The 23249-nt window shown below is 37.2% G+C and overlaps 2 protein-coding genes across 5 annotated transcripts; both read right to left on the bottom strand.

Annotated features, from left to right (window-relative positions):
• Nucleotides 1–22: 22 nt before the first annotated feature.
• trpm1a (transient receptor potential cation channel, subfamily M, member 1a) lies at nt 23–20231 on the bottom strand. 4 transcript variants are annotated; one of them, XM_079587689.1, is made up of 27 exons: nt 20019–20231; nt 16165–16241; nt 15567–15765; nt 15249–15462; nt 14897–15021; nt 14641–14812; nt 14129–14303; nt 13765–13888; nt 12373–12445; nt 12050–12150; nt 11733–11906; nt 10391–10525; nt 10014–10064; nt 9635–9775; nt 9148–9177; nt 8714–9006; nt 7887–8115; nt 7666–7797; nt 6905–7039; nt 6688–6816; nt 6356–6607; nt 6067–6259; nt 4900–4920; nt 4650–4794; nt 4324–4526; nt 4093–4225; nt 23–1483 (listed from the first exon to the last, which is right to left on the bottom strand). In XM_079587689.1, exons 1-27 carry the CDS (start codon nt 20106–20108, stop codon nt 280–282), a joined length of 4950 nt encoding a protein of 1649 aa, XP_079443815.1. In that variant the 5' UTR covers nt 20109–20231; the 3' UTR covers nt 23–279. The 4 variants fall into 4 exon arrangements, with proteins under 4 accessions (XP_079443815.1, XP_079443816.1, XP_079443817.1 ...); XM_079587690.1 differs by having other exon boundaries at nt 6085–6259; XM_079587691.1 differs by lacking the exon at nt 20019–20231 and adding an exon at nt 17368–17490.
• Nucleotides 20232–21284: 1053 nt separating this feature from the next.
• Nucleotides 21285–22921, bottom strand: gtf2a2 (general transcription factor IIA, 2). The gene is made up of 4 exons (XM_079592049.1): nt 22694–22921; nt 21997–22101; nt 21724–21850; nt 21285–21622 (listed from the first exon to the last, which is right to left on the bottom strand). The coding sequence occupies exons 1-4, from the start codon at nt 22763–22765 to the stop codon at nt 21597–21599; spliced, it is 330 nt and encodes a 109-aa protein (XP_079448175.1). The 5' UTR covers nt 22766–22921; the 3' UTR covers nt 21285–21596.
• Between the last annotated feature and the right edge of the window lie 328 nt (nt 22922–23249).

Below are 23249 nucleotides of genomic sequence, written 5' to 3'. Positions count from 1 at the left end.
TTGAATAATAAACAGCATCACTGAAAGTTAAATTTCCCTTTATTTTGAAAAATGGGATATTTCATATCTACAGCACAGAGGTAGAACCCTTTTTTCCCTTTTCATTGCCAGGTTTTATTACGTTCCTCATAAATATGAATGAAGTATGCCTTTTAGCTAAGATGTCAGTGCATGAGCATAACTAGAGTTAGTTAGAAGTTTATTCCATACTGCAAAAAAAGAAAAAAAAAACTTTATCCGCTTCTTTAAGCTTGCACTCCTGCGATTATCATTATAAAATTATGTCTCTCTGGAGGGTCTGTAGTCATTGGTGTTGACTTCAAAGACCCCAGCCAGGTCTCTCACACTACTGGCTGCTCGAGGTTTATCCAGGACGTCCCCTGCGGCCTTCACCTTTCGTGGATTAGTGTTCAGACTCTTAGATCTGAGTGAGGGGTACATCCTGTCCTGTGCTACATACAAGTGATCTGAGTCTGTCCGCTCTTCTCTCTTCTCTTCTCCCCCCTCTGTTTTGATGCTTTCGCTATTTGCCTCCGTCTCATTCTCATTATTCTTCTTCTCCTCACTTTCCTCTTGTTGCGCTTTTGTCCTCTTGCGCTCCTTAGAAGCTCCTTCCGTATCTTGGTCCTCTACCTGTCTTGATTTCTCTGAAGATGTCTTGGGTGAAAGGCCGGACGGGGAGGGATGAACTTTGTAATCGAAGCGTGGAGGCCAGCGACCTAGCGTTGGCGATCTGCTTGCTTGATCCTGTAGGCCGTGAGGCTCCGAAGCCCACGTGTTTTCCGAATTGCCCAACCTCGTTCGTGGCACAGAGACATACAATGTACTGCTTTGGGATCTGTTCCCGTACGAAAGTGAGTTACTTTGAGTTTCAGTTGGGTACTGCCTCAGGGACTGCGCCCTTTCCAGAGGATGTGACATTGCTGCGTCTATCCTAGCTTCTAGCAGAGCCTGTGGGTCTTTAGGGAGATGAGCGGGGGTGAGTTTTGGGGATTGAGAACTCTTGCCTCCGCCTTGTGACTCACAGGGAGAGATGAGGATGTCCACACTGGAGCTGGAGCGTGACCTCTGCCGAAGGGGGACCACTTCCAATGTGGGACCGTAGGATGAAACATGTTGAGGATTTAGAAGGAGCTCGCCGCTGCCAACACTGCCACGATTCTCTGTTTGACCCTTCCTGTCCCCTGACATCTCATCACCACGGTCCTCGGCATCCAGGTGCCAGCGGTACAAACTGTAGCCGTCAGCACTGTTGACACTACCGCGACGAAGCAGGCCGGATTGGTCGACGGCCACTGTGCTCCCGGATCGAGAGCGGACTAGCTCGCTGCGGTCGATGCCAGCCAGCCGCTCCAGCGCGTGCATCATGCGGCCAGAGAACTCCTCTAGCTGAGCCAAGCGCAAGTCTATTGTCTGAAGAGAGGCTTTCATGGAGTGCTCTCGTTCATTCACCTCCTCCAGGCGCATGGACATGTTCTCGACCCTGCAACAGCAAGAGTTTCAAATGGTTGTTGTTGTTTTAAAGGGGTGGTAAAATGTCCTTTTCACAAGATGTAAAATAAATATCTGATGTCCCCAGAGTGAGTGAGTGAGTGTGTGTGTGTGTGTGTGTGTGTGTGTGTGTGTGTGTGTGTGTGTGTGTGTGTGTGAGCTGCTGCAGAGGGCGGGGTTTCAAGAGCTCATGTGTTAGCAGCTCCGATTACTTCACGCAGACACTAAAATTACAGAAACTGTTCTGTCTTAAATGTTAAAACAGAGTCAGACAAAGATGGAGAGACTCAAAAAGAAGTGACAACATGTAGAATGCAACAGGACGTCTCTGAATGGTTAGTTGATGAATTTATGTTGCTGATGTGGAATTAACTATCTTCAATTAGCATATTCTGTCATGGTAATCTATAAATCGCTGTTGGAACTGTTGTGAGATGCACACAGAGTGACTTTCTATTGCATGTGAAAAGATGGATGCTAAAGTTTGAGCTGACTCACAAATGTACGTTTTCACAAAAGACTGCGTGTTCCCGGGGGCGGGGTTTATGTACATTTTAGGGTTGGTGATGTCACTAACCCGGGAGGAATGTCGTGTAGTCCCTACCAGCCGTTTGTTGTAGTCCTTTTCTTTAAAGGGATAATTCCGGTATTTAACACCTTGAGTCTATATTGTAGTTTGTTTTGGATGAACAAGAGTGGTGGACAACATTTTTTTGACAATGGTTCCTCTCTCGAGTTTTTGACTATAAAAGAATTGGCCATGGACCCATTTAACATTGGAGTCAATGGGCATGTCCGAAATTGTCATTAAAACAACCTTTAACATTAGTTTTCAAAACTGTGCAACTCACCGAGTGATTTAGTGATGTTAGTTGATGTTCCAGAAACAAAAAGTGTTGCGAAATACAGTTTCTGTCGTGTTTTATTCGTCATTTTGTAAAATCCCATTGAATTCTGTGTTCAATTAATATGAGTGCTCGTTAATATAAATGCGCTACCGGAAACGGAAAGGGGGCTGTTTACATTTGGTAGATGTAGTCTTTTTGCTCGCTTCCGTTTCTCATAAGGCTAGCGAGCAGAGCAACTGTGCTCCGGGAGAGTAAACGAAATAAACAAACAAAACCTTCATTAATTGTTACTTGTAATATGACGTTGAACTCGACTGTGACCGTGAGTGTCCCGCGAGACATAAACATCGGTTATCGCCATCAAGTGGTCGGGAGTGTGCTAACGCTTCAGATTAAAATATTGAGCGGAAGTTACACAGTTGTGAAGTGTCTGAAAAAATAGTTCCACTATAGCAAAATAAACGGATTGGAATCATATATTGCGACGATATATTGTTTATAATCATCAACGAACACCAGTAACCACTCGGTGAGTTTAACAGTTTTGTAAACGAACATTATTGGCTGTTTTAATGACATTTTCGGACATGCCCATTGACTCCAATGTTAAATGGGTCCATGGCCAATTCTTTTATAGTCAAAAACTCGAGAGGAACCATTGTCAAAAAAAAATTTGTCCACCACTCTTGTTCATCCAAAACAAACTACAATATAGACTCAAGGTGTTAAATACCGGAATTATCCTTTAAAAGCAAATGTCTTGCTTTGCTTTGAACTTTGAGCGTTGTAACTTTGCAGATGTTGTTTATGCTCAAACAGCAACATAACACACTAACTAAAGTAAGAAAAGTGAAATATTTTCCCTTTAAAAGAAATCCCTTTAAACTCAATTGTTAAATGCAGGGCTCAACAATAAGAATGGCCTGCTTGCCCAAAGCCAGTGTGCAAGAGTTTTGGGCCAGCTGACAGAACTGTCACTGGATCTTTTGGGCCAATGCTACATTACCGGTGAACATTTTACATTCATTGATTCAGTACATCCATTTTTTAAGCTTTTTAAACTTAAATGTTTAGATTTCTGTGATGTATTCTACAAATTCTGCTTATTTGTCACCAAAAGAAAGTTATCAATCTGGCTAGATGGCAAATCCTGGATTTGGTGAAATTGCAAAAATAATAGTCTTGAAAGCATTAGTATGGGTCTAATGCACAGAATGCATTTTTGCACTCCATTGCATTCTTCTGCAGCGTCTTGTGCATGATGCCGCTCAAGTTAAAAGCTGTTCATGTTTTAAAAAAAAAAAACGCATCTCAGGATGGTGCTTTTTTTTCCTTTCCACGTTCGCCTCTTTTCTTTTCGCGAGTTTTTCAATGGCCCAAATAGAAAAAAAATTGCAGGTTTTTTTTTTTTTTTTACTTCAGCATCTATATTTACCACATATTTACCTCAAAATACAATGTGAAAGCAGTGCAGTGGAGTGCAAAAACACATTCTGTTGAAAACTACATACCAGCCAGTAATGTTTTACATTGTATGCCATAGTAAAAAAAAATATATATATATTCATTAAATATTTATGAATATAAATTTTCCATAATGAAAAAAAATAATTAGTAAAAAAATGGTAAAGAAGAATTAACATTTAAGAACAATGCTAAAAAAAATACAAATGTATCATTCTGAACAGCAGAAAAAACTTGTTGAGCCCTGAAATTACATCTGCAGGTGCAGTTGTTGTTTTCCATCCAGTACCTCTGGGAAGTGATTCGGATTCGCTCATCATTGGAAGAATGTGTTTCGTCCTCCTTCTCTCTAAAGTACTCCTCCACACACTGTTCCTCAAACTCATACAGACCCTTCAGTTCCTCCAGACTCAGAGTCAACTCTGAAAAAAAGAAAAAAGATGATAATAGCCAGTTTTAAAATAAGTTGCTATAACATTGATAGACTGAAGCAGTAAAAGCGAGTAACAGGAGTAATAACTCAGCCCGCGGTCTCTCTCGTCCAGCTCCCCTTCTTGTTTCTTTCTGCAGCGGCAGCACAGGCGCTTCAACACAATGTATATGTGGCTGAAGATGATGAGAGGAGGAGGAAGCACTGGTCTGTCATGGAACGTCATGATTAGCTGGTAGCGCTGGAACTTCCATATCTGGTTGGAGATGGATTTTACTTCAAAGAACGTGTTACTGTGAAGGGAATGAGTTCTCTTGATGAGTTGATCATGAATAAATGAGAACATAATACAGTGCTATGGCTCACATCACTGCTTTATGTTACAGGGTAAGCTTTATATTTAGTCTTTGACTCACTTGAATACAGCAATGAGCAGGTTGACCAGTAGGATGTTGGCTACCAATAGGTAACAGGCCATGATGGCCGGTGTGAGCCAGGCCCCAGGTATACACGGAGGGAGCTTTTTTCCATCTTCATCATACAAATTTTCACCACAGGGTGCTGTCATACATATCAGAGGTTAAGATGCAACCATGATGTAATGTGTTCGTCTGTGTTTGATAATTACACTGAATTGTGGGTAAAGTGGAAGAACTTTACACTCACGATTAATCTCCATCGCATAGACTAAAAGTATGTAGGAAAAAAAGAGAGAAAGCACAGATAAAAACCGTTTTTATCATTTCACAATCAGCCAACTGAAGATTAGTTAAAGAATTTTGTACACCTCTTTTCAAGTGAAGATAGAAAAGATACATCACTGTTCAAAAGTTTTCGGCCAGTAAGATTTTTTTTTAAATAAATTGATACTTGTATTAAGCAAGGATGCATTAAACTAATCAAAAGGTTTCTATTTCAAATAAATACTGTCATTTTGAACTTTATATTCATCAGAGATGACAAATTATCACAAAAATATTAAGCAGCACAACCATTTTCAGCATTGATAATAATAACAAGTGTGTCTTGAGCACCAAATCAGTATATTAGAATGATTTCTGAAGGATCATGTGACACTGAAGACTGGAGTAATGATGCTGAAAATACAACTTTGCCATCACAGGAATGAATTACATTTTAAAATATGTAAAAATTTTACAAAAGTAATGTTTTTACTGTATTTGTGATCAAATAAATGGAGCCTTGGTGAGCATAACACACTTCTTTCCAAAAAATTCACACTGACCCCACATTTTTGAACGGTAGTGTACTTCATGACATTCGCACAATAATTTATGTTTTAAATTATTTCATAATAATTTATTTCACATATTACTGTACAACTACCATTTTGTTTTTTATATATGTCCTTTATTATTATTAAAAAAATATTACTGAATGTAATTTTTAAATATGAACTCAGTTTTTTTTTTTTTCATTTATTCATTTAGCAACAAATGAGAATATACAAGCAGAATAAATGTAACCAAGGGATACAACAATTAGTGCTACCACACATAAATACCAGAGTAGCAGAATGCTTGAACAGAAATGTAGTAAATAAAAAAAAGATTTAAAAAAGTCAACAACTATGAACAATTAGAAGACACAGCTACAAACCTAAAACTCACAAGCAGGGTAGGTAAAGACCAGCACTGTCACACACTCAGTCCATCACACATGATTCAGTAGAGGGCGAAAGCCACGGCAGTGTGAATGGTCACATGATCGGGAGATGAGACACAAATCTGTCTGCAGAGTTCACAGATACAGAAAGGGTGGAATGGAGACCAGACGTATCATCCACACATGAATCAGGAAACAGAATCTTACTATGAACTCTAGTCTTACGGTCTATCGAGTCAGCAAACACTTCTCCATAGATCATCCAGTAGGGCATGTAGAAGATATTCCTCGCCAGACGCCACGTCGGCTCCTCGTCCGGGTGCAGGATGGCCTGACGTGCCACGCCGAAGCTCATGAGAACCACCAGCATGATCACCACAAAGTACAGCATGTCAATCATCTGCACGCACACATAAAAACACCATTATTGTTAGGAAAACAAACAAACAAAAAGCTTTTGAACCATTCATATTCAAGTTTTCATGTTAGTTCTCACCATTTTACCAATCATCATGACATACGGTCCCAAATACTTGTTAACTCCAAAGATGTCGAGGACACGAATGTACCAGAATATGATGTCCACACAGTAGATGACGCGTCCGTAGCCCAAGTAAGGCTCATTCTGCAGGCGCAGTAAAAGTCCCATAAGGAATGTGGTGATGGCAGCCAGGTCAGTGATATTCCAGTACTCTTCAAGCCACACGTTTATCTTCTGTTTCAGCTTTCCCGGCTCTGACATCAGGATCTACACACAAGCACATGCATCCAATGAAGGAAACACACAAATATAACGATATAGCAACTTCACCTATACTAGTACTTCACCTGTCTAACTTTCTCCAGTCCAAGAGTGATGATGTAGGAGATGACGATCCATTCCTGCAATGATGGCCATCTCTCCATTTTCACCAGGATGATGTAATTATACAGCATCAGGTATACCAGGTAGGCAGTCTGAGTAGATACATCATTCCAATTTATGATGTTATAAACATGTGCTACAACTAAATTTAGATTTTCCGGGTGTGTTTTGACCACATACCGTATTGAACCAGAACTTGGTATACGGAGCGTTAAAGAAGTAGTAAATCTTCTTCCCAACAGGCACTCGTTTCTGTCTTTTACCATCTTCCTCATCACCTTTCTTAGATGCTGCGTCCATGCTCACAGTGCCATCCTGGCAATAAACATCCATGATGAGAGGTTTACTCACCTTCACCTCATAAAGGTCCATACACATATACAGAATATATTATATATATATTGTATATACTCTACAGTTCAAAGGTTTGGGGTAAGGTTTTTTTAAATGTAGTTGAAAGTCTCTGAAAGCCCCTTGCTCATCAAGGCTGCATTTATTTAATAAAAAATAAAATAATAGTAATACAGAAATATATATATATATTACAAATAAAAATATCTAACTTTTCTATTGTAATATATTTTAAAATGTAATTTATGCCTGTGATGTCAAAGCTGTATTTTCAGCATAATCACACCAGTCTTCAGTGTCACATGATCCTTCAGAAATCATTCTAATATAATGATTTGCTCAAATCACTTTTTTTTATTATTATTATCAATGTTGAAAACAGTCATGCTACTTAATTTTTTTGTGACGCATGTTTTCAGGAATATTTGATGAATAGAACGTTTTAAAGAACAGTCTTTGTTTGAAATAGAAATCTTTTAAAACATTATAAATAGTTTTTTATTTATCCTTGCTGAACAAAAGTTTTTTTATTTTTTTTTTTATGAATTTATAAAAAATAATAATAATAATGGTAGTGTACATATATTTACCTTGGTAGATTTGTTATCATCCTCTTTGTCTTTGAGCTCTTCTTTGTCTTTGGAGTTTTGGTAAGACAGATCATCTCCAGTTCGGAAGTCAAGGAGAAGGATGGCTGGAGGAAAAATTATTCCAAGGATCACCTAGGAATGATATTGAATGATAAAAATGTTGATATATATAATACTTAGAATCTATTGCTTATGAATAAGCTTTATTTTTTAATGCAGACCTTGAGTCCATTGCTCTTGCCCACCCGCAAGCAGCCCATCCACATGTCAGTGAGCAGCATCTGGCTGCAGGTGTGGGCTATAAAGTCTCTGTGTTTGGCAGCCACAGCCAGTTTCAGACAGGTGGAGTTACTCCAATTCTTCAACTCATATGTCAACAGCTTCATGGCCACCTGTTCATCATGTTTGTATGACTGATCTAGCAGCTCATAGGCTAACTGACCAAATTCCCTGAGTGTGAGAGGGAGAAGAGATGTTTTATGTGATAAGTGACTGCTTGATTTACTTGACTTGACTGCTTGAATTATTTTATTTTTTTAATAGTTAAAATATTGTATTGTATTCTGTCCCATGCAACTAGTACTGTTTTGCCCTTCCTAAATAAAATTATAGATATCTATACACAAGATTTTTTTTAAAGAAATTGATACTTTTACTCAACAACGAAAGTGTCAGTAAAGACATTTAAAATGTTACAAAATATTTCCATTTAAAATAAATTCTGTTCTTTTGAACTTTCTATTCATCAGAGATTAATGACAACATGTATGGATTCCACAAAAATATTAAGCAACAGTTTTCAACATAATAATGGTTCTTAAACACCAAATCAGCATAGCCTATAAGAATGATTTCTGAAAGATCATGTTACACTGAAGACTGGAGTAATGATGCTGAAAAATAAATGATTTCTTTATCAAATAAATGTAGCCCTCGTGAGCATAAGATTTTTTTTTACCGCAATCATTAAAAAACACAACAAAATATTAGGCTACTGGCTCTAAAAAAATAATCACATAATGTAACAAAATATAATAATATTCCTCACTTTGAATTATTGTCCAGATCTTGTGAGATGTCGTCTACAAGTTCACTCCGTGATGATTCGTGGGCCATTGCTTTATAGAGTTTACATGCCACCAGCGCTTTCGCCATGGCCTCCTCTCCCCTCTGCCAGAGAAACAGCGCCATCTTCTGGCGCTTCATCAGAACTGCCCAGACCATCAGCTCGTGGAAGGGGTACTGGAATCGACTGACCTCTGGGTCATCAACGTCAATATCGATTTCTTCCTCTTTCTTCTTCTTCATCTTCTTTTTGCCTTTAGGTCTTGGGTCATCGTCCTGTCAAAAACAGATAGAATCGGTTGCGAATACAAGTTTTAGCAACCAGTCACATTTTTGTGTGTGTGTGAGAGTACACAGTACTTGCAAACATTCTGAACACAAAAACATAAGGTTTCAGTTTTTAATTTAGTGGCTTACCTCCATACCCAGAAGTTTCAACGCTTTGGGCTACAAGAGAACAGAAAGTGGGAGTCTTGTTTGAGCTTTTTTGAATATTTAAAGACACATTGGAAAATAACATTTTAAATTAGAAATACAAACAATAGAAAATATTTTTGCTGAAAAAAACGGCATAAGGGTTATTTTAATTTTAATGCTTCTGTTAATAATTTGTGATAGACCAAATAGCAAAGACAATTTATTACAGTAATTGAAAAGTTATTTGTAAATTTTTCTGTTTAAATTTTGAGTAAATATTTTGTAAAATAATATTATTCCAGCACCCAGATCTAAAAATTTGAGGTTTTCAGCCAGTGGAAAAAAAACATATTGGTTGGCCACTGTTATATTATTACTAAATTAAGCTATTATATTATGTTTAATGTACAGTATATGGAGGGAAATTTGATTGTGTGTTTTCATATATACATGAATGTATAAAGGTAAGGGGTTGGTGATTACTCACTCTTTTCAGTCCATAGAGGTTATTATAGAGTGTGCGGAAACTTTTCCTAGTATAGTTACACCGATACGCCCCTCCCATGAGGTACTCCAGAACCAAGCCAATGTCAATCAGAGTGATCTGGTAATCTGGTGGAAGGTTTCCCTGGAAACATTAAAGTCATAACGCCATAAAATAACTGGTCCTGCTGCACTTCTGGCTTAGCTTATGCTGCTGAAACTACTGAGAGAAAAATAACTATTGATGCAATGCTCTCACAATCACACACACAAACACATTCATTCACACTGTCAAGAAGATTAAAGTCTTATTCTTTAGAACAATAGGCCATAAAAGAAAATAAATGATGATCAAGGCACATATTATGAATAATAAACTTTACCTTTTTTACATCTCTGACCACAAAATGCAGTGTGTTGATGGGTCCTAATCTCTGAATGACAGGGGGGAAAAAATCATACATAGTTCACTGAAAAGCTCATCACAGATGTTTGTGGGCTAAGTGCTTTCTCCTCAACAACAGATTACATAAAATGATATGATAATGGATAATACTGAACACACGACAGACATTTTCAAATCATATTGCTTAGAAAAAGAGGAGGGGACTGGTGATAGCTCTAATAACTGGGCATGTGGTTCACATTCATCAATAGTTGTATCATTAAAATATAGAATGCACTCTGCACGGAGAGCACAGTAAAACACAGCGGCTACGTGACCCTCTAATCTTCCATTAATTGATGATTGTGTGCTAACTGTGTTATAGAGCTCTTCCAGCCGTGGGATTGTCAGGAAATGGTGGATGTTGACGCCATTTTCAATGAGGAGCTTCACAAAATCCACTCTGTCAAGCACGAGTGCGTCCATCATGGCCTGCTCCAGAGAATTAACCTATTTTACACATCAACACACACAGAAAAATATTACATTTAATTCACCAGAAAGAACATACACGTATAAACAGAAATAATTACTTCAATTACAACACACACACACACACACACACACACACATCCCTGTTTATTCTGCACTGAGTAAAGCACATGCTTATGGAAGCTTGTTTCCGCCACAGAATAAAAATAAAAAAGGTAATTGCGACTTTTTAATCTCACATTTTCTATATCGCAATTCTGACTTTATTACACGCAATTCTGTCTTTATTTCTGTCATTATGGAAATGTCCATGTTTCTGTCCCTACCCTTTACAGAAATATTACACTTGAAAAACAATTTATAATTTATTTATATTTTAAAATAAAACAATATGTTATTTGAACAATTACACCTTCTTGAGCCATCAATGTGGCAATATTTGTTTTTTTAATGAATTATATAGAATTCCAAGCACCACAGAGGTGCTCGTCCCCACAGTCGTGTACGAATATACAAATATATTATGTAAATTACATAAAAAAAAAAAAAATGCCGAATAAATATTTGACTATTTATTATGAAAGTAGTGTCACTGGTGTAACCGTCAAACAAAAATCTCTTATTTTGAAATAAAAATCACACTGATGACATCACTTGACTTCCTTCTTCCAATTTCCTGAATATCTATGAAGAAAGGCCCATGGTAAATCCCGTTTATATACTGTCTATGGTAAATCCACTGTCTCTTTTCAGTTATCCAAAATTGTATCATTTATCTCATGATTTCATATGAAGCTTTGAGTTGAACTCACTGGTAAAAAAAAAAAAGAAAAGAAAAAGAATACAAAATGGATTAAACTACTTAATTTAGTAACCAAAGAGGTAAGGTAACACCAGTGACAAAAAAAGTACATGCAGTCTTTAAATAAATGCATAAATGCTAAATCTAATAATGTGGTTTACTGTAAGTTTAAATGAAAGAGAAATACATTTTAAGACATCTTGCCATAACAAAAGTGTACGTTTCTGTCTAATGACCCTTCTCGCAATTCTGACTTTGTCACACAATTCTGACTTTATATCTCGCCATTCTAAGAAATAAACTCAGAATTGCGAGGTGTAATCGCAAAAAAAGGTCCCAATTATCTCTTAAAATGTTTTATTCTGTGGCGGAACAAGCTTCCATACATGCTCACTGACTCAACATTACTGAAAAATAAATTACCCAGTTAAGCAGCTCTATTTTCCTGGGGTCTGTCTCCTCTGGAGGCTCAGGTTTGGATTTGGCACCTTTGCCCTTTTTTCCCCTGGCAGGTTTACCCTTGCTGGCACGGGTGGCGATGGGGCTCTTTGGTTTATCCTGCTGGCTTGTGGACGAGGTGGGCAGGGACCTAGCAGTCTGGCGAGGTAATATGTGAATATGTATTGAAAAAAGGCAAATGTATTTTTTTTAAATAATTTCATTTTTTCTATACTTTATCAGGATATCTTTGTGGTATCTACTATGTGCCCCAAAACCCAGCAGTGCATAGCGACACCTACAGGCCAGTGTTGTCCGTGGACGAAGATCTGACTGCGAGCGATATCCACACGGTTCCAGGCCAAAGCCAAACTCAGCTGGTCTGGAGCTGAAGCATTTGTGCCTGATAAACCCAAAGAACAAAATGACCCAGAATCTTAAAATGGATGTTTAATAGAATAGAGCTTAATAGAATTAGAGGGGAAAAGCTAGAAGAAAATTATGTAAAAAGTAATAATATTCTGAAACAAAACAAAGTTATTTTCAGGGATATTTCATGGCTATTGTAATGTTCAGGATTAGTGCTATTGTAAACTCTGTGAATGTGGTCTGAACATGATTTCACCTTTCAGCAGAGCAGTTAAGATGGCCATCTCAATATCCTGCTGACCCTCTGAAGCCGTGCGGAAAACTGTGATCTGTTTCAGCACAAAAGATAAAAACGAAACTGTGTGGAATGTATATATATATTGTATGCATATAATTATACGCTACCATTCAAAGTTTGGGGATGGTAGGTTTTTTAAGTTGCCCAAGGCTGCATTTGATGAAAAATACAGTAAAAACTGTAATATTAAATAAATAAACAAACTGTTTTTTATTTTATTTTAATGCATTTAAATAATCTAATTAATTTATGTGATGGTAAAGCTACTAATACTCCAGTCTCAGTGTCACATGTTGCATCAGAAATCATTCTAATCTGCTGATTTGGTGCTCAAGAAACATTATTATCAATGTTGAGCTGCTTAATATTTATATAGTACCGTGATACACATTTTTTTCAGGATTCTTTGATGAATAGAAGGTTAAAAAGAACAACACTTATTTGAAATTAAATATTTTTTCGAAGTCTTTATTGGCACATTTTAATCAATTTGATGCATCCTTACTGAATATTAGCTATTAAGTATTAGCTTCTATAGAAAACCAAAAAATCGTACTGACCCCAAACTTTGGAACAGTAGTCATAACTCATGAATGACAAGCACAAACTGGTCTAAATGGTCATAATACTGACAAATGGAAACATGAAATATAGTTTATAATAGCTGTTTTTAACATGGTTGGACAGAAATGTATGATGTATTTGATCTAACTTTACATGTATGTTGAAAGAAAATAACTGATTAGAAGGATAAAATGTGAGCAATACAGAATTATAATGATTTGATGACTGAGAGGGGACACTGAGTACAGCACAGGGTTTCTAAATATAACACATTCACAAAAATTAAAATGAGACTTTTTTTAATGAATTCAGTATCTTTAAAAAAAAAAAAAAAGTCGGATACACTACACCACATAGAACAGCCAAGATACACACGCTTATTGTTACATGTTTATTGTTATGTGTTTTCTCAGTTTCCCTAAAATGTGTTCCTCACATGGTTTTGAGGAACTTGCCTCAGTGTTCCTGGGTTTTATAAGGAAATCTTTATTTTTTCTTAAAGGGTATAAACACTAAATAGGATGACATGCAAATGAAATGAATGTTGTGAAAGATAGAAAAAAAATGAGAATAAGAAAGAACAATGTATGATATAAAAAAAAAGCAAATGAGGCTGAATGAATGACAGTCATGTTTATTATCATATCTGTGAAATATAACAATCGAACAAATAATTTTTTCATAAATAAAACATATATTTTACATTGCATAAAAAATCTGGAACAAACTTGTCTTCAATCCGTTTTCTTGCCATTCCATCTTTTTTTCTGTTCTTTTTTTACTCACCAGCTCTCTTTTCTTCATGCACTCCATCACCATGAGATAAATCTGCTGTGCCTGATTGCGGTTGTAGTTGAATGTCTTCTGTATGGTTACTAGAAGCTGTTCTCTAACACTGTCATTAACCAACCTACACCAGAACATACATTTTTAGAAACCATGAGACAAAGGAGATTAATTGAAAAGGGGATTTTAATGTTAAAGGTCACCAATATTTTCCTTTTTTTCAACAGCACATTAACCTCTCAGTAAAAACAAATATTTTCTCCTGCTCTGTAGTGAATATGCTTAAGAAAAAAAAAAACATTTACAGACCTGCACCTTTAAGATTCATAGTCACTAAACTAAATCATCATCAATATTTTCTCACCCATCCTCCTCAGAGTACTTGTGAGCGAATGAAATTATGTCTGATGCTCGGCCGCTGCCGTCACACACCACCACGGGTACAGGAGGGTCCTCACGCAGACTCTCCAACACAATGGAGATTACATTCGGCCCGCCTTCAAGAATCAGACACACCAAAGGGACCCCCTGACCTAGACCTGTACAAACACACACATAAAACATACTCATGTACAAATATGCACAAAATAAGCGGTGATTAGACATGAAAAGATGCTTTCGAGCATGGTTGAGATGGTTGTTTTGACTGCAGTATGGGTCGACGTCTGGACCTCCCTTTGCTGTCCCAGCCTCATCAGGAACTCCAGGCATAGGATGACAAAGGGAAACCCAGGAGGTCACAGACTAGGCCTTTCATAACTAGACCAGCATTCATGGACTCCAACAGTGTTTGATTCCCTTTTGACTTGGTGGATTCATTAATATTATTTTACTGTCTTTACTTGTTGTTGTCAGAAAGTTGTCTGAGTGACTTACGTGTGTTGATCTTCTGCAGAGAGATGTGTTTCTCCAGCTGCCTGCGCAGACGGACCTCCGCGCCATACTTTCCGTGAGTGCCGTTGTCAGCCAGGATGAAGTGGGAATGGCTGTTGTTAAGCACAGAAAGTTTGCTGAGGGGGTTGGACATGGTTTGGTACGGTCGCGTCACCTGGTCAAAGCAAAAACGCATGATACATCACTCAAAAAGTCAAGTGAGTACATGTATTCCTGTGTAATGACACAAATGGCTTACATCTCGTCCGATCAGATCCTCTTTATTTTCCACAATACCCCACGGTGCAATTCCGATGGCACACACCTTCCCACGGGACTTGGAGGAGTGATCTTTCAGCGCATCTCCTACATGGCGTATCACTCCTGTGTAATGTGAGAAGAGGGAAAAAACATTAAATCATTAGTGTGTCATGTGGTGGAGTCATTCAGTTTATTGCTCAACAGGAGAGCACATGATTTAGCATCTGAAACAATATCAGATGACCATTTAAGTGAGGTCAGTTAGGTCACACCATGATTTGGTTCTAATTGACCACCTTCTTGTTTTGGCGCCATTTTAATTGCAATTTTCAGTGTAGTCAAAAACCCACCTGTACTAACCCCTCCAGTGAAGATCCAGGCCCCAGTGGTGACCGCTGCTTTTATCAGGCCCTTTCCGAACACTTGCTTGAGTTTGGGCTGCAAGTCAAAGTTCTGCAGGCCGCCATGCACAGAGATGAGCAGGGTGGGCAGCTCTAGCTGCCAGTCTTTCACCATCAGATGCAGAAGGCTATCAGGCTTAGTGTCATAGGACACACGGACATACTGATGATGAACAAGGAAGAGGAGAGAAAACTATATGACTTTAAAATGTTTAGGACAATTTCTAAGATGACTCATTTTGCACATTTTGCAATGAAAAAAAATACCATGGCCTTGTTGACATGACCTCCTCCCTGGAATTCAATGATGCCGTATGCGTCAGTGGGCGTGGCTTGTGTGTGCTTAGCAACTGACCATTTCTCTTGTGAAGGCTCATTCTGTACCCCCTGACCTTCATCTGCGCTCTTATAGGTGGAACCAGGAAGAATAGCCACATGTTGGTTTACCAGTTGACCACAACAGCACCTACAACAGTTAGCAAAAAAGGAAAAAAGCCACATTCAACCACCATAGCACATCTCATCCATTTTTTTTATTTTAAATAACTGCTCTTAAGTGCCGAATGAAGCATGTTTATAGATTATAACTATCATGTTGCAATAAAAGAAAATTTTAGTAGTTGGTCTAAAGTACTTTGTAAATGGTACAAATAAAGCAAATTAGCTTTTATTTTTATATTTATAGCCTATTTTCAGTATTCATTTGAATATTAGTTTAAGTTTTAGTATTTATGTTATCTTTAATATTTCTATTTTCTAATTTTACGTTTTTCCATCTTATATTTGAATTTTATTTAGATTAAAAATGTTATATATATAATATATAATTTCAGTTGTAATTAACAATAATAACACTGTTACTGACTTGTTGGGCTCTTTGCTGGGGAATATATGAATGCACTCCCTTTTTAGAAATGTCCTATCAATCCATGCCTTCTGAGCCTGCAAGACACAAAACAGGAGAATTCAGTATACTCATACTCAGTCATTTCAGGTGGAATGTCATGTCTAAACATTTCCTAAATCCCTTTTGTAATTCGTTACTTTCTTCTTTTTTTCCAGGAGCTACAAAAATCTGTTTTGCAGCTTATCTGTTTATAATTATTTTTGACTAATGACGTGGGAAACAATTAAAACTGCACTTGTAAAACGAATTGTGATTATATATAGGTCATCTGCGAATACAGTATATTTTCTCATTTTGGTCCCACTTTAAATTAAGTGGATTTAAGTACTATGTACTGACATTGAAATTAATCATTTGATACAATGGACATATTGTGTACATACATGTTTTTACATTGTACTTATATTTAAAAAATACCAGCATGTAACAGCTGTAATTCATTTATGTATTTACATTTGTAATTACACATTTGACCCTTCCCTTACACCTTAACCCACACCTACCCACACCAAACCTGTCCCTAAGTATCAAGTATCTCAATAGCAGCAAAGGTGTTTTACAATACAACATGAACACAATAAGTACATTGTAGTTATTTTTCGATGTAAGTAGTAGGCTACTTAAAGCCACTTAATATAAAGTGGGACCATAACAGCTGTAAACCACTCTGGGTAAATGAAATCACTTTAAACATATTAAAATTATGAAATCAACTGAACTAGGTCAACTGAACTTTTCCCACTCTCATTTGTTTACTTTCTTTTCATATATTTAAGAATTTGAATTGCACTAATGTGTAAGACAATGTGTGAAAAAAGTATTGTGACACATAAAAACTTTATGGAACTTTAAATGCAATCAGCTTAATGTTGTTTGTGTAACACAGGGATATTTACAGAAATATGCCTGAACCTCAATACCACAATAATAAACCAAACTGAAAATGAAAATTCATGCTGTGGATACAAAAAAATATGTCTTTAATGGAACAAGCTCTTAACAATGCCCAGACTGGGATTCAAACAGGTTTCAGTGACTAACCAAAAGCTTGTAAACTCCTTTCCCTTTTAATTTATACTAGACAACATTCAACCAATAAATATGAGGTATCATCATTAACAGTATTATAAGCTCAAACTGACTTACTAGAAAAGCACTTACCCTTGAAGTTAAAGAGAGAGACAAAGGGCTTACATAATGGCATTGTTATGAAGTCTTCTTCCAGCTTGCCATGCCTTCAACTGCCTGTGGCCTTCATTTATGGAGCAGTGGTCTTTATTTTGCCCTGGACCACGTGTTGCTGGACCTCAGTCTCAGAGTCTCATGACCACTGCTGAAGATAATCCTGCTGGGACCTCATGACCAATCCACTGGAACACCACAAACTAAAGCCCACTCTGAGGCTGTCTAATCTGCCTCATTGGTCAATGTGCTAATCTCACCATTAGCCCCTCCATACCTCTTCTATTAATGCTGTTTGTTAAGGTAAACTGGGAAGGATAGGAATGATGTGAAAGACACCAATGCCTGGCTGCCATTAACATTTATATTGGAAACAGTAAGTTTTTACCTGCTTCAGAAAGGTGATCTATAAAACTGTTCAACGTTACTGTAGCAGCACCACATAATAAAAAAAATAAACCAATACAGAAATCAAATTAAGCACAAGCACTCTCATTCACAAAGAGCAGTCTCGCTGAAATACAATCTGGCTCTGTCCCAAGTACATGTGAGATTTGTGTTTAGACATCTGTCGACAGCTTTTGACATATTTGGATTTTGGTATTTTAGAGCTTCATTTCTCTCAAATCCTAAATGATTTAGTCATAGAAACACACATATGGAATTTCCCAGAGGTGAAGCTGGACAGTCACACAAACCGTACTCTCAAACTACATTGTTATGGGAATTGTCTTTCAGGCAAAAACCTTTTGCATATATATTTATATGATATACTTTAGGTGACTGAGTAAAACAAAATGTTAAATAATTAATTTTTATTTTTTTAATTGGAGGAGAAATGACCTTGTACCTGTAACGTTTATGCTGTTTTGGTTTAGCTCTAGTTCACTTGTTTCCGTTGTCCTCATTTTCCCGCCACTAGTTTGTATCTATGGTTACTGATGAGTTACACACCTGTTTCTGTTAGTTAGCTTCCCATGTGTATTTAAGCCCTCAGTTTCCAGTGTTTAATTTTTCCCTCTCGTCTGTGTATTGTGTGGTTATGTTATGTTATTCTCCTGCTATTCTTGTGTTTATTTTGGATTTTTTAAAGACTATGTTTTTGTTCTTACTCCTTTGTCGTGCGCGTACCACTACAGCCGCAGCCGATTGTGGCAATGCCTTATAAGAAAGAGCTTTAATGACACTATTATATTATTTCTATAGATTATATTTTTCTTGTTTATACACTACCGTGCAAAGACGCATAGATAATATTGTCCCTAGTCCACAAGCTTCCTGAAACAGATTGACTAGTAAATTAAACAGAAAACCAGAAAAATCTGCTCCCGCTGATCCATAATTATAATTTAGTCCCTCAAAGCTCTCACATTAACACATGTCTACCCCGTGAGCAGCTACATAAAGGAGCTCTGTGAGAAGCTCAACTCAGATAATCCTCATCTAAGCAAATCAAGCAAAAAGCAAATCAACTCTGTCTGCCAATAGGAAACAAAGACTTACATTTCCACAATGTTTACAAGAAAGATAATTTCACAGAAAAATACAATGTATGATTGTGAGTCACCAAAAACATATGATTCGGGGAGTTCATATTAGTCCAACATTACTATGGACTATTGTTGATCATGGTGATTTTTCCTAAAAATATTCAGGACTACTATTTTATAATCCTAACATCTTTAACATTACATTTTAAAATAGCTTTTCCGTGAACACTGTTATAGAACATGTTCAGTTGCAAAAGCATAGCCTATTCATTTGATAAGAGAAAATGGTGTTGGTCAAGGCTACCTAGTTTACAGAGTTGGAAGGTCATTTGAAAATGACAGTGCTGGAAATTTTGATGCAACCTTGAATTTTCATGAACTCAGTAGACTTGTTTTCCATTCCAGTGCAAACTAAACACAAGCTGATTTGCAATGATTTCAGGTCCATTGTAAGCCCACTAAGTTTGCTTCTGTCCACTTGTGTTTGGATTTATTCCACAGAACTCTGCATTAATCACATAAGATTGAGAATTACAGAGAACAGGGGTTTAAGCTACCCGGGCCAGTGCTCTTTACTGGGCCATTATCAGAGATTAGAGGACAATGCTGAAAACAGGTTTTGTTCTGTATGTATGCGTGCAAGTGTGTGCGCGCACACTCAGAGATCAAGAGCACCATGGGAATCAGTGCATTCACCAAATGAGTTTACACATGTATTTGACCATCCAAAATCACTGCCAATATAAAAATATAACAGAAATCCCAATTTTTGTTAACATTATACAAACCTGCTATTTAAACTGCTTGATTTTAACAAAATCAAACCAGTCATTTTAGCAAACCAGTCAAATCTTAAAAAATGTGGCATATCCTGAGCAAATTCAAAATTCATTGCATAAGACAATGTAACTTTGGTTAATTAACCATGCCCAACGCAACCAAAGCTGGTCGCTTTAAAAGTGGGAATGATTCTACAAGCCCGTAATTTGAATGGGACAGAGGGCCCAAAATTCCTATAGCGACAGCTCTGATCCCGAACATAATTCAATACATGCATGTTTCTTAAACAACTCAAGATAACCAAATACATTGCAGTAGGTGGAGAATGGGGGGAATTCAAAGTTTGTTGGGGTCTCTTACCTTCTGAGATCCAGAGGATGTGCGTTTAATAGATGCACGCTTAAAGGACCCCTCTTTGCCCCTTTTCCCTCCACATGCCCTGTTATCCATCTTTATAATGAGCTCCTAAAGTCCAGCCATCACAATGTAGCATCACAGTCTCTGTGACCAGCAGACAAAATGTTCAACAACTGAAAATAGTGATGTCCCCTTCCAGCATCCCCAGCCAGACTGATTAATACAGACACAGCGAGATGCAAATAGTATGACGCTGACACAAAGACCCCTTCCTCGGCTACTGTATATGTGTGTGTGTGTGTGTGTGTTTGTGTAATCAGGCTTAATGGAGTTGCCCTATGAGTGATGCTCTTTAATGCAGGAGATTTAATAAATGGTGATTGAAGGTAAATCTACTTTGGGTAAAAAATAGCTCTTATGCTAAATAAAAAAAATGCATAGATAGGTCATGACTTGGGAAGTAAGAAACCAAATTGTAGGGCTTAGCTATGAATAGGACAGTGCAGCATAATCACTCATGTACCGATGTTCAGGTGATGAGATCAGTTGGCAGCACACATCGGCTATCAACACAATTTTTATCATCATTATCGGCATTATCAAGATTCTCAAATTATAAGAGTTCCCACATGGCTCAAAAACAATAGGCCAACACCTATTGTTCCCCTCCTATAAATGATACCGAGAAATGAATAAGAATCATTAATTCTACTGAATGATCATAGTCATGCCTGATTTAATGTTCAGAATCACTGGATTGGGAGTAGAAATCTTACATGGTTCAGCTAAACATCTTAATTTGGTTTTGTTACGTTAGCCCCTGGTTTCACAGACAAGGCTAGACTAAAATGCATGTTTGAGCTGTTTTAACTGAAAGCAACTTGCACCGACCTATCTCAAAATAATAGGTCAATGCCATTGCCAGTTGTTTTTTTCTCAAGATGCACACCAGTAGTTTTTATCTAAGGCATATTTAAACAAGCTACTTAAATGTTCTAATAGAACGAAGGCCTAATCCTGGCTTAATCTAAGCCCTGTCTGTGAAACCAGGCCTTAATGTTATTAGTCACAGATAATAAAGATTAAACCGCTCAAAAACATTTGAAGACGTGGCCCTGCACATTCATTGATGCACGGGCAACCAGAAATCGAAAACGATTCAGATAATTTTGTGATATTATCTATTCTCTATTATCCTGTTCATTTGAAGGGAAAAAAGTCAATAAGAAATAGTTTAAAAAAAACATTTCCACAACAAGAGAAACTAAACGCCTTTAAAACAAGTTTATTAGAGAATAAGCTAAATAGTAACAAACTGAAAAGCATCTGCATTTCTATGAAAATTATATATATTTATTTATAAAAAGAAAAATTTCATGTGAACTTCCAAGGCCTTTTGTGCTCCATACGTTTGTCAGTCCTCCACTGAGCAAGTTGGTGTATGAAGGCTGGAGAACTGTTTCTTGTAATAAATAATATATACACAGTCCTCTCCGCTGTGTGCCTCGTCTTCAATTCTTGTCATCCTTCCCCACGAGCCAGCAACTCAATTCACTCCATTTCTCTCTCACGACCTTGATTTCACTCAGCTGCATTAGACCCAGTGTCTATAACAGAGAAACAGTCAATTAGGAGGATTGCATCACACCATAAATTATGAAAATATAGCATATAACATCAGCACAGGCAAATCCAACTCGCGTCTTACTTTTGCCATCACACGCTACAATCTTTACTTTGTCCACCTTGACCAGATCAGTCACCTCCCGGAACTCGACGTCATTTAAAACAAACGTCCAGACGTTATCACAGAATCTGTATGTGTTCAGAGATCCCTATGGATAAAACAAAAATCTGTTATTTTTAGTGTCACAACAGTGTCTTAAGGTAAAGCTAGTTATCTAAAGAACTTGCATAAGCAGGCAAAACTCTGCAAATAGTCAACAATAACCTTAAGAAATAAGACATTCACTTGACTTACCCTAAAATTGACCCTGTTGCGGACCCGGTTGGCCAGCGCTGTGTTGATAGCTTTATCAAATTGTAAAAGTACTTGGAGGGCTAATTGTGGTGTGATTTGTTGAGACTATGAATGGAGGGAAAACATAGTTAAATATTTCCCATTACTGAGATAATTCATAACACACTATTGAGCTTCATTCATTAAGATTGTAGTTTCATTTTAATTAAACATAAAATGTATTAATGGACTAACGTTAGTTAAAGTATTTATATAACGTACATACTGAATGAAGTAATAAACAGCAAACTCTGTCTGTATGCTTGTTATTATTTAAACACAGACAGGAATGTCTGGTTGTTATGTCCCAAACTGCGGTCATTTGAAACCAAAAAATTCTAAGAAACACTATAATACTTAATTTATCCCTGACTATAGCAGTTAACTTATGACTTTTTCAAAAGCAGCTTAATTACAAACACAGCTGGTGTTAGCTAACACTCATTTAACGTTACTAATAAACCAACACATGACTAACCACGATCAGAACAAATTATAGACTTTAACACTAACATATGATAAAATAAACCACTGAAGGTGGATGACTGGATATGCATTTATCGTCTTTATACCATTATGTTTGTTTATCAATTTATCACATAATTCTGCGCTGGCTAGCCATCAAGCTACATAACACTTCACTTTGATTTAATCTTACCTGAATAAGCTCATCGAGACTCTCCTGTAGACTGTTTCCGAGTGTCGTGTTTCTGTAGAGTTGATATGCCATAGTGTATTTTCAGTGCGAACGCGAAAGTACTGTTTAAAATAACCGTAGGATCTTCGCTGATGCTTTGTGATTTACCCGCTGGATGAGCACTTCCTCAATATCCAAACTTAGACCGATCGCGTTACGGAAACACGCGAGGGACATACATCTCCATCCGATCCTGAATCGTACGAGGAGGCTACAAATCAACAACGGGGGGGTCGTACAATTTCTTTTTGGCAAGGAAAAAAATTATCATTCTAAAAAAACAATGAGGAGATATGAACGATTGTTTAAGTCACATAAACATTATTATCCAGCCTTATTTCTTACCACTCTTTGTTTGGTAGCCCAAGTAATGATTTGGCAAAGACTTCTGGCAATTTATTAAACGGACAGTAGATGGCAGCAGATGACAAGTCCAATCATCGCAGGGACATCTCTCATTTGATTTCAGGTTTTCTTATTTTTTCTTCTTCTTTTCTTCTTTAAATAAAGAATAATA

This window comes from Phoxinus phoxinus (assembly GCF_949152265.1).
Source record: "Phoxinus phoxinus genome assembly, chromosome: 2".
NCBI lineage: Eukaryota > Metazoa > Chordata > Actinopteri > Cypriniformes > Leuciscidae > Phoxinus > Phoxinus phoxinus.
This window is presented reverse-complemented; position numbering and strand designations above follow the sequence as displayed.

What these genes read in the sequence shown, in the direction of transcription:
- trpm1a (XM_079587689.1), bottom strand. Translation starts at nt 20,108, where the DNA reads ATGGATAACAGGGCATGTGGAGGGAAAAGGGGCAAAGAGGGGTCCTTT. An exon ending in GCATGAAGAAAAGAGAGCTG is followed by an intron (nt 12,446 to 13,764) that starts GTGAGTAAAAAA and finishes GTGCTGAAACAG; the next exon opens with ATCACAGTTTTCCGCACGGC. An exon ending in GATCTGGACAATAATTCAAA is followed by an intron (nt 8,116 to 8,713) that starts GTGAGGAATATT and finishes TCTCACACTCAG; the next exon opens with GGAATTTGGTCAGTTAGCCT.
- gtf2a2 (XM_079592049.1), bottom strand. Translation starts at nt 22,765, where the DNA reads ATGGCATATCAACTCTACAGAAACACGACACTCGGAAACAGTCTACAG. An exon ending in GCAACAGGGTCAATTTTAGG is followed by an intron (nt 21,851 to 21,996) that starts GTAAGTCAAGTG and finishes TTTTATCCATAG; the next exon opens with GGATCTCTGAACACATACAG. An exon ending in TGTAGCGTGTGATGGCAAAA is followed by an intron (nt 21,623 to 21,723) that starts GTAAGACGCGAG and finishes TCTCTGTTATAG; the next exon opens with ACACTGGGTCTAATGCAGCT.